The sequence below is a fragment of the Camponotus vicinus genome, unplaced genomic scaffold (assembly GCF_025532165.1).
Source record: "Camponotus vicinus isolate PSW18456_S1 unplaced genomic scaffold, iyCamVici1.0 SCAF_10, whole genome shotgun sequence".
Lineage (NCBI taxonomy): Eukaryota > Metazoa > Arthropoda > Insecta > Hymenoptera > Formicidae > Camponotus > Camponotus vicinus.
The window spans coordinates 9,421,437-9,439,807 of record NW_028141946.1 but is presented as its reverse complement, the minus strand read 5'-3'; the positions used below and the strand labels follow the sequence as shown (position 1 = coordinate 9,439,807).

General features: G+C 31.6%; 3 protein-coding genes across 15 annotated transcripts in view; 1 reads left to right on the top strand and 2 right to left on the bottom strand.

The window, feature by feature from the left end:
• LOC145960879 (A-type potassium channel modulatory protein KCNIP1) overlaps positions 1 to 1,239 on the bottom strand; it is a 62,207-nt gene extending 60,968 nt beyond the window's left edge. For 2 of the 4 annotated variants that reach the window (XM_083080579.1, XM_083080583.1), the window contains exon 1: positions 676 to 1,239. The gene's annotated coding sequence lies outside the window, so the exon portion shown is untranslated. Of the gene's footprint in view, positions 1 to 65; positions 242 to 675 lie in introns of all 4 variants that reach the window. The other 2 variants (XM_083080580.1, XM_083080581.1) reach the window with 2 other exon arrangements.
• A 1,601-nt stretch (positions 1,240 to 2,840) lies between these two features.
• LOC145960896 (ADP-ribosylhydrolase ARH3-like) lies at positions 2,841 to 15,951 on the top strand. Of its 10 annotated transcripts, none has more exons than XM_083080600.1 (8): positions 2,843 to 3,135; positions 3,264 to 3,426; positions 3,877 to 4,034; positions 7,598 to 7,834; positions 7,939 to 8,048; positions 8,132 to 8,342; positions 10,682 to 10,856; positions 11,058 to 15,951. In XM_083080600.1, the coding sequence occupies exons 1-7, from the start codon at positions 3,106 to 3,108 to the stop codon at positions 10,850 to 10,852; spliced, it is 1,080 nt and encodes a 359-aa protein (XP_082936726.1). In that variant the 5' UTR covers positions 2,843 to 3,105; the 3' UTR covers positions 10,853 to 10,856; positions 11,058 to 15,951. The 10 variants fall into 10 exon arrangements, with proteins under 10 accessions (XP_082936729.1, XP_082936726.1, XP_082936727.1 ...); XM_083080601.1 differs by having other exon boundaries at positions 11,037 to 15,951; XM_083080603.1 differs by lacking the exon at positions 11,058 to 15,951 and having other exon boundaries at positions 2,841 to 3,005; positions 10,682 to 10,923.
• Positions 11,770 to 17,798, bottom strand: LOC145960901 (uncharacterized). Its single transcript, XM_083080617.1, has 8 exons — positions 17,110 to 17,798; positions 16,694 to 16,888; positions 16,511 to 16,582; positions 16,208 to 16,411; positions 15,933 to 16,126; positions 15,612 to 15,771; positions 15,336 to 15,481; positions 11,770 to 11,970 (listed from the first exon to the last, which is right to left on the bottom strand). Exons 3-7 carry the CDS (start codon positions 16,542 to 16,544, stop codon positions 15,357 to 15,359), a joined length of 717 nt encoding a protein of 238 aa, XP_082936743.1. The 5' UTR covers positions 16,545 to 16,582; positions 16,694 to 16,888; positions 17,110 to 17,798; the 3' UTR covers positions 11,770 to 11,970; positions 15,336 to 15,356.
• Positions 17,799 to 18,371: the final 573 nt, after the last annotated feature.

Genomic DNA, 18,371 nt, shown 5'->3' with positions numbered 1-18,371 from the left:
TATAAATTTTTTTCCATATATGTATATTTAACTATATAAACTTGAAAGTAAATTTTTTTACTTACGATTACGAGAGATCAGTTTTTAGCAACCTGTTGTTACGCGTCAATTGCTCGATATGACCTCGACGTGAATCGTGAACTTTTCAATTACGCAAAATATTTTTTCGAGATTTCTCCTCAGATGACATTTGCATTTCAAACTCGCCTGTTTTAATTATCATAATATAACGGACTCCGAGCTGAGTGTATAAAAACAGAAAGGGATTTTCTTTACATTTTCTGATGTAACGTACAGAGGGAGTATTGTTTCTCGCCCAAAATTGAATATTGCAGTTTAATTAATGGTAATTATTGAACTATTACGCATAGGAGAATATCTATTGTGAAATATATAATGAGATATTACCAGAGAAATCTCTCGCGTATGCATTACATGTTGTAGTATAACATTTGCAAATTTCATTAACTTACAATTTAATTTAAAGATCTTATCTATCACTGATTTCTTTTCTTACTATCGCTATCATTAAAAAAATCACTATTATTAATATTATGATATATATTATTAATATTATTGATATCATATTAAAGGCTTTAAACTGTCGAGAAAGACAAGAAATATTCCTCACATCGTTTCGATAAAAGATAAAGATCGCATTCGAAAAATTGTCACCTGTTAATGAAGCAGATGCGTTAGCGATAATGAACTCCGATAATGAACTGTGACGATGGCGAACCCGCGGGCGACTTCTTATCGGTCTACAGCGGCTGGGATGGAACGGGGGATGGAAACGCGTGCGTCAACGCGCGAGGATCGCGACGACGGTCCCGGGAGCGAGAGGCAGCGGCGGCTCGCACGCGGCTGCATCAGCGGCAGCGGCGGCGGCGATGATGATTGTCGTCGATTCGAGCGGGTGAATCACTCGGCGACGCGGTTGACGACCCACCCGCCGTCGAGCGGGGAAACGGCGCGGCGACGAGACACGAGGACGTCAACTCGCCGATCTCCATAACATGATCCCCTCGCGCTTTGTATCGTCGCGCCGACCCCTAACATCGACGCGTACCTATCATTATCCGATGTGAAAGAAAGAGAGAAAGAAAGACAAGAAGAGAGAGAGAGAGAAAGCGAAGATATCTGAAAATCTCGCGATGCACTACCGGTATCCGCCCGCGAAGGGTTAAAAATCTTACGGACGCGAGCTCGACGACAGAAACAACCCGAACGGATACGCGACCGGCGGTACACTGGTCGCCCGGATAGAGCGCGCCTAGACGGCACGGCGCCGCTCATTGGCCGAACGCTTCGACCAATCGCGAGTTGGCAGCGAAGGTGGCGGTGGCGGCGGCGACGCGTCAAACCAGCGCGGCCGATTATCATAAACGATAGAAAACATAGATTGCCTAGTCAAAGGTCTCTTCGAAAAAGATAGAGCTAGAGACCCTCTAATAAAAGACTGGCCATCAGGGGGCCACTTTTGATTAGTCCGCCATTTTTATGCAACTCGCGCTCATATTCAAATTTTAATAATCCTATTTTGAATATAAATAATATTTATTAATAATAAATATTATAAATAAATAATGAATATTATATATATAGATAATATATAAGAAATATTATTTAAATAATAATAATAAATTTTATTTAAATTAAAATATTAATATTATAAATAATAATAATTATAATGATATAAAATTATAATGATAAATTTTATTTTATTTAAATAGTAAATATGAAAAATTATTTTGACATATATTATTTAGAAAAATTTTTTAAATTAATTTTATATGTTACTAAACCTCACAAAGATATGATTGATTTGTAGGCATCCAATTTTTCCGATTAATGTTTTTAATCCATGCAGCACGACATGCGGCATCTTTGGGAAATATTTTTATCACATATCCTTTCGCCGACGAATTGTTGCAAAATTCTGCTGCACATCTACCTATTTTACTTTAGTTCTACCGAAGAGATACTATTAAAGACCGATGATCTTATGGGACTTATGCTTGTTTCTACCAACGTCGTTTAACTTTAATCTTAGCTTAACTCACTCTTTGTCTCCTTCTAACTGTTCCTTTAGAAAGAGACAAAGAATGAGTTAAGCTAAGATTAAAGTTAAGCGGTGTTGGTAGAAATGGCCATTAGTGTGACCAGAAAAACATGCAAAGTGCTACTGTAGGTAACAAAATCTTTATACTGTCGATAATAAAATAATGATTTGATACATAATTTGTCATTTTTGAAGCAGGTATATAAAAAGATTTATATATTTTCGATAATAAAACAATAACTGAATGACCTAAAATACTCGTATGATTAAATAACTCTTGTAATTGTCTTTAATATAATCAAAACGGCCGGTAATATCATCAATCTTCTATTATCTCCGGACCTACTTGATAGTCACGAAAATTTACCCAGGACTGTCGGTCTTTAACAGTATCTCGTCGGTGGTTCTACGCAAGAATATTGAAAAAACAGATCTGAAATCTAGAGTCTCTATATAGATCCTACTTTATATCTATCTCTCTCGCAGGATTTTGCATAAACATGGACGAAACATAGGGCTCCTGCACACAGGACACGGCAACGCTTGCCGCGCGGCGGAAGTCGACGCGATAACCAATACAAAAGTTGGATTGAGTTCAACTTTGACGCGCGGTGGATGTTACGTATCTGCTGATTGGCTATCGCGTCAGCTTCCGCCGCGCGTAACGCGTTGCCACGTCCTGTGTGCAGTAGCCCATACTCTCAATATGCGCTCACTCTATCTGATGGCCAGTCTCTTACTAGAGGATCTCTAGTCAGTGCATAAATGGATTTTCTTTTCTGCACATGCGCGTCGAATGTCATCATCCGTGATGCGTGATATTCGGCTCATATTCTGAGTTCTCTTTTATCGATAAAAGAGTCTCTATAAAAGTGGCTTCTGATCGAGCCACTTTTAGAGGCATTTTTATCGATAAAAGAGAACTCAAAATATGGGCTTTCGGGTCGGTTAAGTTAGATTTCCATATGTTTATATATAACAGTTATTTTGCATTTACATCAAAACTCGGATAATTCTAACTTGTGATGTCATAACTTAATTGAATGCACGTTCTTTTGATGTTGGCAAGTGAGGTCATAAACCTGTATTTGCCTGTTTCCTTTTATTCACTTAATAATGACGTCATTAATCTGAATATAAAATACATAACTGAGTGACTCAATATCACATGAGTGTAAATGGAAGATAACTATTGTTAAAGATGGACTTGGAATTGTTGAAAAGTAAATTTCGCGGTACAATGCTAGGCGTTTTGGTCGGAGATATTCTTGGAAATTCATTCGAGAATAAGGAAGTCATATCAAGTCGCAAGAAAATCTACTTACAACGAAAACTCGATATGTTGGAGGAAATAAAATGCGGAGGTTAGATTCTCTTTGAAAATTTTTTTTATTCGTAATAAAGGTCCATATTCTGAATCCTCTTTTATCGATAAAAGTGCCTCTAAAAGTGGCTTACAGCCAATCAGAAGGCTTATAAGCCACTTTTAAAGGCACTTTTATCAATAAAAGAGGATTCAGAATATGGACCAAAGAGTTTCTCGACGTTGATTTCTCACGTGTTATATTATTTTGCTTGCGAATTATTGCCGTACAAACTTCACACATTATTTCTCTCTCTCTCTCTCTCTCTCTCTCTCTCTCTCTCTATATATATATATATATATATATATATATATATATATATATATATATATATGTATATATATATATATATTATAATATATATTTTTTTCTAAATTTTATCTGTATTTTTAGTTTGTTTTGTAGTAAATCACAATTTTTTTTCATATGAAACCTCTTTCAATTGTATAGAGTTCGTTATGAAGTTTTCAAGTGATTCGGCAATGACTCGTTCCGTAGCTGAATCCTTAATTGAGAAACGAGATTTGGATATTGTTGACGTAGCAAAACGATTTGTGGAAAGTTATTACCAAGATCCCGCACGTGTTTATGGAACTGGTTATATACAGGTCAGTAATATAGTTTTAACATTTATTTATATAATTTTAATCTATTTAAGAAAATATATAGTGCATATTCAGTATATAAATTTATATTATACATTCAACTTTATTTCCCTCATGCATGTTTAAACATATTAAACATATTATATTAAAATATATCTTAATAATACCAGAGAGAAAAATACTAAAAGTATCTTATTTCGTGTGTGTGTGTGTGTGTGTGTACATACATACGTGTGTGTGTTTGTGTGTGTGTGTGTGTGTAATATATACACACACACACATACAGGGTGTACCTAAATTCACGATAAATATTTTAATGTGACAAATTCTTTGTAACATTTTAAGACAAAAATTTTAATACGAAAATGTTGAAGCTGTAATAGTTTTCAAGTGGAAAAAGTTTAAAGTCAAATTTAATTGCCTCCACTGAGGTTGGTCGACATATGACAGCTGATACTTATCAATATCGATATATTAAATTATTAAATAAAAACGTTTTCAACTGTTGTTATAATTCATTATGGATAAATAGAAATAGATTTTTAATGAAATTCTCGAATATTCTTACAATAACTTCACTACCCAGTAAGCAAAATGTTAACAAATTGCGTGCAAATTGGCAGCAAATTTAATCAAAATTCCACACTAAATCCATAGCCATCTGTGTCCGCATTAAGCTCGTGTTTTGCTAGCAAACCTTGCTGACATAACCTGACAGCAAATTGGTGACAAAACCCGAACAAAGCTTGCTGACATGTTGACGTCAAATTGTCGGCAAAAACCGAGCAAGATCTGCGCACGCAATCTGACAGCATATTGACGGTAGAAACCGAGCATGATCTGCTTTTGACCAAAGTGCAATAAAATTTAATATTACAGAATAAGTTTTATTGGTAAATTATAATTTTCTTTTCATAAATAACTATGAAATGTAATGTTATATCGTAGTTATATCTCACGTAGCAAATTCTCTTTCAACTTATTAAATTAATAATATTAATAATTAATTAAATTAATAATAAAGTAAATTGTGAAAATAATTAAATTTAATTTATAAAATTGAGATGTAATTTATATGATAATTAAACTCTTGCTTTATGCTTCAAATAGGATAATTTTCCATTTATCCTGTTGATTCTAATCAGTTTAATATTCTCATATTAGGCTTGTATGAGATATCAAAAATTAAACCAATAGAAATATACTTTTGATCTTTTATTAATAGCCACTAGCAAGCTTTATATCTACTTCTAACAGAAATTTGATTGCGAGAAAGCGTGCATCGCGTAGCGGAAAGCGAAGGAACTATTGATCAAGGCACTTAAATACCGATTATGCAGGTTCTGCTCGGTTTCTGCCACCAATCTGCCGTCAAATTTTGCGCGCAGATCTTATTCGGTTTTTGCTGCCAATTTGACGTCAAGTCATGCAGCAAGCTTTGCTTGCTTTTTGCTGCCAATTTGTTGTCGGATTTTGTCAGCAAGCTTTGCTCGGTTTTTGCCGCCAATCTGCCAGCTTAATCAGGTAATAACAACTCTTGTAGCAAAATTGTAGCCTCTTTGCTGACAACAATTTTTAGCAAGCACTTGGCGAAATCTGTTCGAGCAGACTTGGCTAACCGGGTAATATCAAAAGCATTCCATTCATGATGGAAGCACCTTTAAGCGAGGAGCACAGGCTCTTGCATAAGCGCATAACCATAAGCATAAGGAAATTGATTGGTCCACAAGTATATGCATAAGAAAATGAACCAATCAATTTTCTTATGCTTATGGTTATGCGCTTATGCAAAAGTCTGTGCTCCCGCTTTACCACTGGCTGTTTTGCCACTCCTGAGCGCGCAAAATTCTAACCCTGTCATTCATGATCTTTAAACTTTTCCCATTTGAAAACTATCATAGCTTTAACATTTTCGTATTAGATCATTTTCGTCTTAAAAGGTTACAAAGAATTTGTCACATTAAAATATATTTATCGCGAATTTAAGTACAGCCTGTATGTATATATGTATATACAGGGTGAGCCATTTTAATTAACGCACGCAATTATTTCGGAAACAAAGCATTTTAGAGAAAAATGTTTCAGACAAAAGTTGTTTGGTTTCGAGGGGGCCATAAGATGGTATCATTGGTTTGACCTTGAAGAGTTATTTGAAGGTCACATGAAGGTCACCTTCAATTTCTTAAATAGAACCTACTATTTGTCATTGCATATTCTTGTAGCTTATCTCGAGAGCTTTCCAAAACACTATAATTAAGTACCTTTTCGTTAAGTACTTTTTGAGTTATGAGGCTTGAAATAATTTCTTAATTTTACATAAACCGTAAAATATCTTGTAAAATATTCATTTTTCGATTATCTTACCTTAATACTTTTACGTACAAAATAATGAGAGGAATCAACTGGTGTAAAAAAAACACATAGTTGTTTTGAAGAAAAAATATGTAATTTGCAATTAACAATTCCATATTTTTTCTTAAAAACAACTATGTGTTTTCTTTACACCAATTGATTCCTCTCATTATTTTGTACATAAAAGTATTAAGGTAAGATAATCGAAAAATGAATATTTTACAAGATATTTTACGGTTTATGTAAAATTAAGAAATTATTTCAAGCCTCATAACTCAAAAAGTACTTAACAAAAAAGTACTTAATTATAGTGTTTTGGAAAGCTCTCGAGATAAGCTACAAGAATATGCAATGACAAATAATAGGTTCCATTTAAGAAATTGAAGGTGACCTTCATGTGACCTTCAAATAACTCTTCAAGGTCAAACCAATGATACCATCTTATGGCCCCCTCGAAACCATAAAACTTTTGTCTGAAACATTTTTCTCTAAAATGCTTTGTTTCCGAAATAATTGCGTGCGTTAATTAAAATGGCTCACCCTGTATATAGAGTGTAACTTAAAAAGCACCCACTAAGCAAATAGTGTTATTCCTGATTAAAAATCGAGTCGAAAAGTCCTAAAACATTTTTTTCTATAATGCTCGCGAGCGTACACTACCAGACGCGCGGCTCACTGATGTGCGCCCGGCTAAAGGTCGGTGTTGATTGGCGAGACTTTACTCAATAATTATTGCTTTATTAAGCATTATAGAAAAAAATATTTCAGGACTTTTCGATTTTTAATCAGGAATAACACTATTTGCTTAGTGGGCGCTTTTTAAGTTACTCCCAGTATACCCATACAACACAGAACATTGCAGTAATTTTGCGGCAATATTGCAATGTTGCTGCAATGTTACAACAATATTAATAATATTGTTGCAATATTCTGTGCTGTATGGGTGTGTGTATATATATATATATATATATATATATATATATATATATATATATATATATATAAAGATTGACACAACCATTAAAACTCACCCTGTATATATATATATATATATATATATATATATATATATATATACAATATATATGTATATAATATTTCTATAATTATAAGAGATATCTCTTTCTGGAATTGTAATTATAATTTTCTCAAAATTAGGGTTTGTAATAATAATAATAATAATAAAGTACATCAAATCTTTTGTGTATATATAGGTACTCAAAAACTTAAAAGATTTAACAAATGAAATAATTGAGCCAGGAATAGATGTGAAAGGTCCAGCAAAGGATATATTTGATGGTGCAGGTTCTTATGGTAATGGTGGTGCAATGAAAATTGCACCTGTATCGTTGTATTCCTACAACAATTATAATAATCTTTTACATTATGTGAAAGAAGTGACACAAATTACACATGCACATGAATTGGGAATAAATGGTGCTATATTACAAGTAATTACAGATTCATTATTTGTGCTAATAAGAAGAAAAATGCATACATTTAATATATCTATGTTAATAGATATCTGTCACACAAATATTTGTTATTATCACAGGCTATAGCAATTCAACAAAGTCTATGTTTATATCCCAGTGAAGAATTAAACATTTCTAATTTCATTGATGATCTTATAAACAAAATGGATAAAATCGAGGTTGATGAAAGGTATCTTTTAAAGAGAAATTATATATAATATATATGTATTATATTTAAACAAAATTATTTTAATCATATCAAATAAATTACAGCCAACCATATAAAGAACGGTTAAAAATAGTAAAAAATCTATTTCTTGAAACTGAAGATGAGCCTAATGAACAAAGGATAATTGAAAAACTAGGTAATGACTTCAGAGCTTTAGAATCAGTCCCTACTGCAATTTTTTGTTTTCTAAATGCACAAAAACGTATAAAGGGGATACGAACTAATAATCCTGTCAGAAGAGCAATTCAATATGCTGTAAGTTATAAATTTTATAATAAAACTATCATGCAGGTTAATTATAATGATATTGCACAGAGAAATATTTTTAAAAAATGTCCCCCGTAAGCAAAATGTTAGCAGTATGTCGGCAGACTGGTAACAGATTTAATCAAAGTATATCAGCAGACTGACATCAACTGCGTCCTCATTCAGCTTATATTCTGCTGACAGAGCCTGCTCACAGAATCTGACAGCAGATTGGTAGCAGAAATCCAGCAGGATATGTTAACATGACTTGACGCTCGATTGGTGGCAAAAACCGAGCAGAATCTGTAAACATAATCTGACAACAGATTGTCGGCAGAAATCGAGCAGGATCTGCGCACGCAATCTGATGGCAAATTGACAGCAGAAACCGAACAAGATTTGGGCTTACTTATATTAATGTTGCATAAATGCAATAAAATTGATTATTACAGGTGCTAAATAAGAGTATTATCGGTGAGTTATCGGTTAATTACAATTTTTTCTGATATGACATAATGTATAATAATATATGTTATATCGTAATTATTCTCACATAACGAAGGACTAGTTCAATTTAATTAAATTAATAATAAAGTAAAAGTAATTTAATTTATAAAACAAGATATAATTTATTTAGAATTAAATTCTTGCTTTATGCTTCAAATAGGCAGTAAATGAATAATTTACCATTTATCCTATTGATTCCAATCAGTTTAATATTCTGAATCTCATCTGCTTGTATCAGATGTCAGAAATTAAAGTGATGGAAATAGTTACTATATTTTTGATCTTTTATTAATAATCGCGACTTTATATATATTTTTGACAGAGATTTGATTGCGAGAAAGTATATCACATAGCGGTAAACGAAGGAACTATCGAATCATGCAAACACTGTTCTGCTTCTGCCGTCAATCTGCTATCAGATATTGTGTGCGCAAATCCTGCTCGATTTCTACAGGCAATCTGACATCAAATTTCGCCGCACAAATCCTGTTCCATTTCTGCCATCAATCTGCCGTCAGTTACATCAGCAGGCTCTACTCGGGTTCTGCTGACAATTTGATATCAAATTTCATTGCGCAGATCCTGCTCGATTTTTGTTACCAATCTGCTGTCAAAATTGCGCCGCACAGATCCTGTTCAGTTTCTGCCATCAATGTGCCGTCAATTATATCAACAAGTTCTGCTCGGTTTCTGTTAATAACACAGGCCCACAAAAAAAAAAGTACCCTGTGCTGGCGATCTGACTAGGCTAGTCTTATGTATTTTGGCCCGCTGAATTCGAATCTGACGTCAGAATTGCTCCATCACGTCACAGTTTTTTTTAAATCTCAAAAGAGAAAGACGAAAATTTCGTAAAAATCGACATTCTAGGGTAGTAAGACTGCGCTTCTTGAGGGAAAAGTTACCGAAATCATATTTCCATGTATTTTCTGGCATTATAAATCCAAATCCGATTTGTCACACCAATCATACCATCGATTCCATTAACATTTGTCATGAAAAAGTAGCAATCTTCCGTATTCCATATTTGATTTTAGTTCATTCATAAATCTTATATTGGAAAGAATTAATCTTATATTCTCCAAGTTCAAATTTTGAGAAAAATTTTTTCGAAACTTACAGCTTCTAGCTGTTGAGTTCGTATAAGATGCAGAAATTTATTTATATAGGTCACAAACCTCTTTTCATGTCTTTAAAGCGCTAGAGGTACATGAAAAAAGAGATTGTGCTATCTGGAGGTAAAAACTTATCTTAATATCTTCGCATCTTGATAAATAGAATCTGTTTGCAGTAAATTTTAGGTGTTACAACCTGAAAAAATAAAAAAAAAATAAAAAATGAGCACAAAAAAAATTGAGCACAACGTTTATATTCTAGGTCGGATTTGGATTTATAATGTCTGAAAATACATCAAAATATGATTTTGGTCATTTTTTCTTTAAGAAGCGCAGTCTTATTACCCTAGAATGTCGATTTTTACGAAATTTTCGTCTATTTTTGAGATTTAAAAAAAACTGTGACGTGATGGAGCAATTCTGACGTCAGATTCGAATTCAGCGGGCCAAAATACATAAGACTAGCCTAGTCAGATCGCCAGCACAGGGTACTTTTTTTTTGTGGGCCTGTGTAATCTGTTGTCCATTTATGTGAACAGATTTTGTTATATTTCTGTTGACATTCTGCCGACATCCCATGATATATCAGAACCTGCATCAATTCTGTAATCTTTCTGTCGACAAAAATTTGTAACAGATTACCTGACAAGATCTGCTTTAGCAAACTTGGCTATTGGGGTCATTAATATTATAATTAAATATTATATCTTCGTTACATTATTTTAGATTACTTTGGGAGGCGATACAGATACAATTGCTAGTATGACCGGCGCGATAGCAGGTGCATTTTATGGCCATGAAAAGTTTAGTCGATTGCTTTTATCACATTGTGAACAAGCAGATCGATTTGAAGAACTGGCTGATGCATTGTTAGATGTAGCAACATCCAACACATAAATAAGTAAATATGATACATAAGAAGATAATACGAGAATTTATGAATAAATGCTATACGTATATCGAGAGAATACGCAATGTCTTTTAAAACTATTAAAATTTACTAATCCTCATCAATATAAAACAATTTTTTTTATTTTTATTATATATACCCAGCTAACCTTTTCTGTGAATGCAAATGCAGATAACATATTCTGTTTATCAGAAGGCTGCAGATGAGAAACATACTTTGCCATTGAAGATACTATGAACACAATTCCAGCAAATATTCATCAATATCTCTCAGACAGACTACATGACAAAGTGGCAGTGAACAGCAAGCAGATTTGTAGAAAGTGGTGATAGCAGAAATACAGCAGATCTGTTGAAACGTCATTTTGCAACAAAAAGCACGTAGACATGCCAAAAGTAGTTTGAAGATTTATTTCTATGATTGTTAAATCTGCTCTTGGTTTGTTACGTTCATCTGTTATCGCACTGTTAGTGACACATCTGCTCTGGTATTGCACACAATTTAACATCAGGGGGTCGATTGTGTATCACACAACTTGGTGAAAATTACAAAAGTGAGCAAATGTACTAGAATATTTATAATTTCATTAGTCAATATCTAGTAAATTTGCTCACTTTTGTAATTTTCACCAAGTTGCGTGATACACAATCGACCCTCTGAATGCGATTTCAACTTTTGGTTGCAATTGTGGTGCACTCGAGGACACAGTAGACTCTGGATTTGATAACTTTGTTCGGCAGAAAATTGTTTTCCGCTTGCTAGCAATCCGCAAACAAATGGTTAGCTGGGTAATATTTAATAATACATATTATATATTATTTAATAATACATCCAATTTTTAAACGGTTTTTTGTGTTTTTGTTCTTTGTTTTTGTATTTTGGGGCGCGGCCAATATAATCCCAGGTAGCAAGCACACGTCATTTTGACGTCCCAAATTGGTCATTTACTGACTACTTTTGACGTCATGACTTGACGTTTTTATGACGTAAAAATGACGGTCTAATGTCACAGACTGTTGACGTCACGAAAAGAACCACATTTTGACGTCATTTCATGACGTCTTTTCTGATTAATATAATGACGTTATTAAGACGTTCTTAGGCCCTGCGCACAATAGAAAAATTAGAAATAAATATTAAATATATTAGGAATAATAATTATTTTAAAATAATTATTATTTCTAATATTTAATATTTATTCCTAATATCTTTTTTATAGTGCGCAGAGTTTTAATATAGTTATCAATTAATGGGTACGGGCGCGCGCGCCCACACACACACACACACACACACACACCGCACACATATACAGGGTGTCCGGTGTATCAGGTGACCAAAAAAAAACTCTTGTAGCTTACCTTTTCAAAACATGGAAGTACAACATATATTAAAGTATTTTTTCATTGAGTACTTTTCGAGTTATAAGGCTTGAAATAATTGCCTTAATTTTACATAAACTATAAAATATGTAGTAAAATTTTCATTTTCCGATTATCTTACTTTAATACTTTTATGTACAAAATAATGAGAGGAATTAATTGGTGTAAAGAAAACACATAATTGTTTCGAAAAAAATATGTAATTTGCAATTAACAATTAGATTTTTTTTTTTTGAAACAATTATGTGTTTTCTTTACACCAATTGATTCCTTTCATTATTTTGTACATAAAAGTATTAAAGTAAGATAATCGAAAATGAATATTTTAATAGATATTTTATGGTTTATGTAAAATTAAGGCAATTATTTTGAGCCTCATAACTTGAAAAGTACTCAATGAAAAAATACTTCAATATAGTGTTTGAAAAGCCCTCGAGGTAAGCTACAAGAGTTTTTTTTGGTTACCTGATACACTGGACACCCTGTATATAAAACTTGGATGAAATATGTAAATATATGTATATATAAATTTTTTATTATTATTATCACATTTTAATATAAACAAAAATTTATTAATATATTATACTGATATAATTATTATAAAATAAATTGTAAACTTATTATAATAACTATAATATAAAAACTTGTTATTAAATTTTACAATTATAATGTATATTTGTAATTATTAATAGTCATCTTAAATTGCACAATATGCATTGCACAATATGCATTATGATTGTTTAATATGCACTATGATTGTTTAAATTATTTGAAATAAGTATTCATAAATATTAAATTAAAAATTAATAATAAAAAAATATTAATCAATGTGTATGATTGGAAAACAAACATAAGTATTATCATTAATATAAGGTACTACAATACATTTGCTGCTAATGAGACTAATAGGCCATATTTTGAGATTACTGAAATTTTTGAGAATATATATATTAAGTAGAGATGAGTCGCACGGATATAAATATAATGGTGATTGTTTAATAAAATGTTTTCCAATAATAAAAATATCACCTTTTGTTGTTTCTACAATATTATGTATTTCTATTACTTCTGTGTTGTCTTTTAAATTACAATAACTGTCTGCAATGCTGTAGCGATTGATAGAAAATGACAAATTTGTAAAACTGATTTTTTTATATTGTTTGTACCATTGACAAGAACTATAATTTAATAAAGGTCCATTTTTATGTTCCATGTCAACAAAATATTTAGCTTTGACTTCTTTTAAGTTACATTTATTTATTTCTAAGAAACAAGAATTTATTTCTTGAACTCGACGATGTAATTGCTGTAATGGATTACTAGAAGATCTTATTAATTTTTTTAAATGACCTAGATAATTTTCAAACGGAAACGCAGAATATTCATCTAAAGGACCATAAATTTCTACGTCGTCGCATATATGTGTTAAGAGATGAATATTGTAAACAGCAAATTCCAGACCGTACAATTTACTTTTGCAATGATTGATAAAAGCTAGTAGGCATTCTCGTGCAAATGGAATTCCAAAATCATTTATATGTTTTTGTGATATTAATATGGAAATAGCAACATGCAATAATAGAAAATTTTTATAAATAGCTTTGTCTACAATATCTTTTAAAACTAAAGGACCGATGTAAATCAAAAAAGTTCTAAACTCTGTGGCTTTCCAATACGCTAACTCATTTAAGGACCAAGGTTTTCTATTAAACTCCAATGGAATAAATGGCCGTAAATTAATGAGACGTTGTGAGAGAATTTGTACCTTTCTGTTAGGTAATCTAACGTTTAATGGACCTCCAACCCATGTATTTAATAGCTTTCTCATTACGCCTAAGCAAATGTTATGCATGTAGTCTGTGGGAAAAGATGTTATTAAATCTATAGGTAAATCTATTAAAGTAGATAAGCCATGATGGTGGTCATCATCTATCTGTTTCCTAAAAGAATCATCTGTGCGCTTTTGAGCTGTTTCACTTGTAAAAACAACTTTATTTTTATAATATTCTCCAGGTTCGATACATTTATCACATGAAGAATACCCCGAATGTGTCTTTGTACATTTTAGAAAAGCACGAGCAGGAGCATCGCATATAAAACTATGGATTTCTATTTTAAAGTGATTCCCATTAAAATCAAATCCATTTTTTAATAAATCATTTAATTCATCTATAAAATTCCTTAGAAAAAGATTTAAAGGTTTAGGCTTTGACGTGCCACAAAAAATTGAAATAATAAATGGAATACTACGAAAATTTTTAATAAGTCCGAGAATAGGCCATAGTTGTAATTTGTTACTTTTAAACAATGGGATACCATCTACATTAAAACAGATTTTTAATGTTTCACCAGGTTCTAAACATTCTTGGGTATACTTTTGTGACAATACATTTTTCAAAGCTATGTTCAAACCTAAATAACAAAATTCTCCAGTTTCTAATTTATTAATTCGTGTAAAACTTGGAGTGTTCAATAAGGTACGAGAATCTAATGGTAATTCAGGGTGATAGGGGGAAAGTATGTGCAAAAGATCTGTTAGAGCTAAATGTGATATGTGTCTTTCAGTGGCCCATTTCATTAATTCATACATAAAATTACTCTGATTATCTAAGCTACTGTTTATATTTGTGTCAGAAGAATTATTTATTACCTTATTAGAAAAATCAGATACGGCATTAATAGTTAAATAGTTATCATTTTGAAAATTTGAAGAGACAATTACATTTTCAAAATTTTCATTATTGCTCGTTTTATTATTAGTACTCCTATTAGTATCTAAATCACTTGATCCATTATATATTTCGTTTGATAGATTCAAATTATTACAAGGTATTCTATTAGAAACATTAGCAGCAAATATTTTGTTTACAGCTTGCGTTACTCTTCGATATTGTTGGCGCCGTCCAATAAATTCTTTACGTTTACGTCTAGTTTTTAACATAATGATAAATTTTGCAAATAAACGAAAACAAAAGATATAATATTTTGATAACTAATTATTAAAGTGAATAATGCAAACTTAAAACGTGAAATTAATAAAATTAATATTAATTTATCAATAGACAAAATAAAAATAAAAAATAATACATACGTGTAGAATATAATACAATATTTATAACTTTTCTCGATTTCTTTTCAAACTTTCCTTTAATCTATCAGAAGCATGTTTTAACCAAGTTTTGATTGCATCTTCAATATTTTTTTCCGTGGTTGAAGGTGATTTTATTTGTACAGCGCCTATAAACAAAACAGAAAAATTTTATACAATTTATTTATAATGAATTATATATATTATATCAAGAGAGAAATTTTATTTTTAATCAATTTTAATTAATTTTTGTAAAATATTTAATGTTGTCAAACTTACGGACTACCACAGTCTTCAAAGAAAGCTTCTCAAAAGCTTCCTTATTTTTTTGTCCTGCAAAGTTGAAACTTTTCGCAAGTTCGTTAGTAAAAACGTATTTTAAAATTTTATTAGTTCTTGCAGTAGTAGTGTCACCTCCTAGTGTTGATAAGAACAATGACTGTAAAATAATAAGAAAAATTAACATTAATGCATGCATAGGCACATATACATATACACAACATATACATACACACACATATAATAGTAGTAGTAGTAATAGTAATAATAGTATATGTCTGTATATGTATGTTAAAATATGTATTTTGAATAAAATTATACCACAGCGTGCTTATTTTCACGGGAGCTAAAATAATTTTCTAATAATTGCAATTCTTCGCGTGTTTTCAATGGAAATTCAACAGGACAATCATCTGGGATAGAGAGTATGCCACCTTTAGTATTGGAATGCCTTAATATTCCATAAATTTCTTTAACTTGTTCTCGCACCTTTTTTATTTCAGTAAAAATTTGTTCTGAAAAAATTAATATAAACAGGCATTCTAGTATATAAACAAAATATTTTTTTTATTTTATAGAATAATAATAAGACATACCAGTAAAGCTACGAAAATATGGTCTTCCATACGATTCATTAAGAATTGAATTTACAGACTCTGATCGAGAACTGATGTTTGTGGAAACAGTTGAAGATGGTGATATTGTGGTTCTATTTAAAGAATTTATATCCTTTGATCTCGTAGTAATGATATTGTGTGCAGAAATATCAGAAGAATCTGAATTTATGTCTTGTTGCGATACTATAATATAACAAATTTAAAAAAAATACAAACATTAAAAACAAAATTTTAAAAATATGATGCTTTATTTTTTTTTAATATTTTGCTATTTCTTTATACCTGTTTCTAGAGGGCCTTTTGATGTCATAGGCATTGATGTTAAACATCTTTGTTTATCTTGTAGCGCATGTGCTAAACAGTAATGCTTAGATAATAAATTGCTTCCAATATTTACAAAAAGATAAAATTAGATTTATATTTATTAATTAAAAGTTTAAATTTTTAATTGAAAAATATTTTTACCAAATGTGGATATCTTTGATGGTCGATGTAAAGAATGGTCATTTTCATCATCTTCTTCTTCACTTGTAGATATGTATTTAGAATTTCGTTTTGGCTGTCTTTTCTTTGGTTGCTCTTTATCTTCCACTGTAGAAGACTGTACATCAGAAAATTCTTCACACTTTTTTAGTTTCTTATTAGCTTTCTGATATTCATCTATAATTAACAAAGATAAAATTGTTAAAGGCAAGTTTTATAAACATAACCTAATTTTATGCAATAAAATTTGTTAATTAAAAATATTACAATATACAATATAATATTAATTAACTAAATAAGCAATTAATATATTCAATATACTCAATACACACAGATACACACACACACACACACACTCACACTCACCCACACACACACATAAATATATGTATACGTACCACAAGAAAAAAGTATTTGTTTTATACCGTATAATGTCCATGTTTGATCTTTCGGTTTTTCTTCAAGGATGAGAGCTTTCTTAAATTGTGCACCAGTTTTATACGGAGGCCATCAAACCTCTTTTTTCGTGGCGTTAACCATGAACGATGTACTAAAGCAATTGATGTTTCAGCAAGATCACTAGCAATAAATTCGACGCCAACAAAAGTCATTTTAGTAATTATATAATCAAGAAAATATATTGCGTATAAATATATGAAATAATAAAAAAGTTTATACGAAATGTTTTCGCTTGCGTCTGAACAAGGACGGACTTGCATACGGAGAAGCACGTGGACCTAACATAGATGACTGATAATTTTTTCGCGCCGATATAACAAAATATGCGCAATAAACGACGCATGCGCGTAATCTGTTTCACGCACTTGACGTTCACAATGCTCGTGACATTAAATACGTAAATTAAAAGAATGTAGGACTTAAATATTACGTCATACTGACGTACTATATGATGACGTCATTATAAAATAAATGTAGGGCTTAAATATTACGTCATACTGACGTAAAATAATGACGTCCTTATAATGTCATTCAAATGACTTATATATGATGTCAATTTTTGGTCACTTGACGTCATTCGTACGAACATGACTAGTATTTGACGTCAAAATGACGAACCTTTGCTACCTGGGATATTGCATATTGTATAATTAAATACATATTGAAAGTTGGCATATATTAATTGTAATTAAATACATATTTAAAAAATAGACATTTTAATTATTAATTCTAATTGTTTGTTTAACATTTAAATTTAATGACTTAATTTCTCTACTTATTTTATGTTGATTTATATTTAGGAATTTAGCAATAACATTTCCCATACAGCACAGAAGCTTGCATCAACATTGCTCATTGCAGGTTAATGTTGCAGAAATAATGCAGAGACATTATTTTGTAATATTACTTTGGCAATGTTGCAGCAACGTTTTAATTAGAGGCGTGCAAATCTGCTCTCACTCCCGCTTGTTCCCGAGACTGGATTCTCGAGACTCAGATTATCGGGAGCGCTGTTATCGAGAATAGAGGCTCGAGAACGAGCGAGTCCCGAGTCTCGATGCTCTATTAGACGGAGTGGGGGTAGATTCCTATCCTCACTCCGTCTAATAGAGCATCGAGACTCGGGACTCGCTCGTTCTCGAGCCTCTATTCTCGATAACAGCGCTCCCGATAATCTGAGTCTCGAGAATCCAGTCTCGCT

Bases quoted from the DNA above. Each gene is read 5' to 3' on its own strand.
- LOC145960896 (XM_083080600.1), top strand. From the start codon at position 3,106: ATGCACGTTCTTTTGATGTTGGCAAGTGAG. The intron at 4,035-7,597 runs GTCAGTAATATA...GTGTATATATAG, and splicing joins ATGGAACTGGTTATATACAG to GTACTCAAAAACTTAAAAGA. The intron at 8,049-8,131 runs GTATCTTTTAAA...AATAAATTACAG, and splicing joins AAAATCGAGGTTGATGAAAG to CCAACCATATAAAGAACGGT.
- LOC145960901 (XM_083080617.1), bottom strand. From the start codon at position 16,544: ATGCCTATGACATCAAAAGGCCCTCTAGAAACAG. The intron at 16,127-16,207 runs GTATGTCTTATT...TAATTTTTTCAG, and splicing joins ATATTTTCGTAGCTTTACTG to AACAAATTTTTACTGAAATA. The intron at 15,482-15,611 runs GTAAGTTTGACA...TTTTGTTTATAG, and splicing joins TTTGAAGACTGTGGTAGTCC to GCGCTGTACAAATAAAATCA.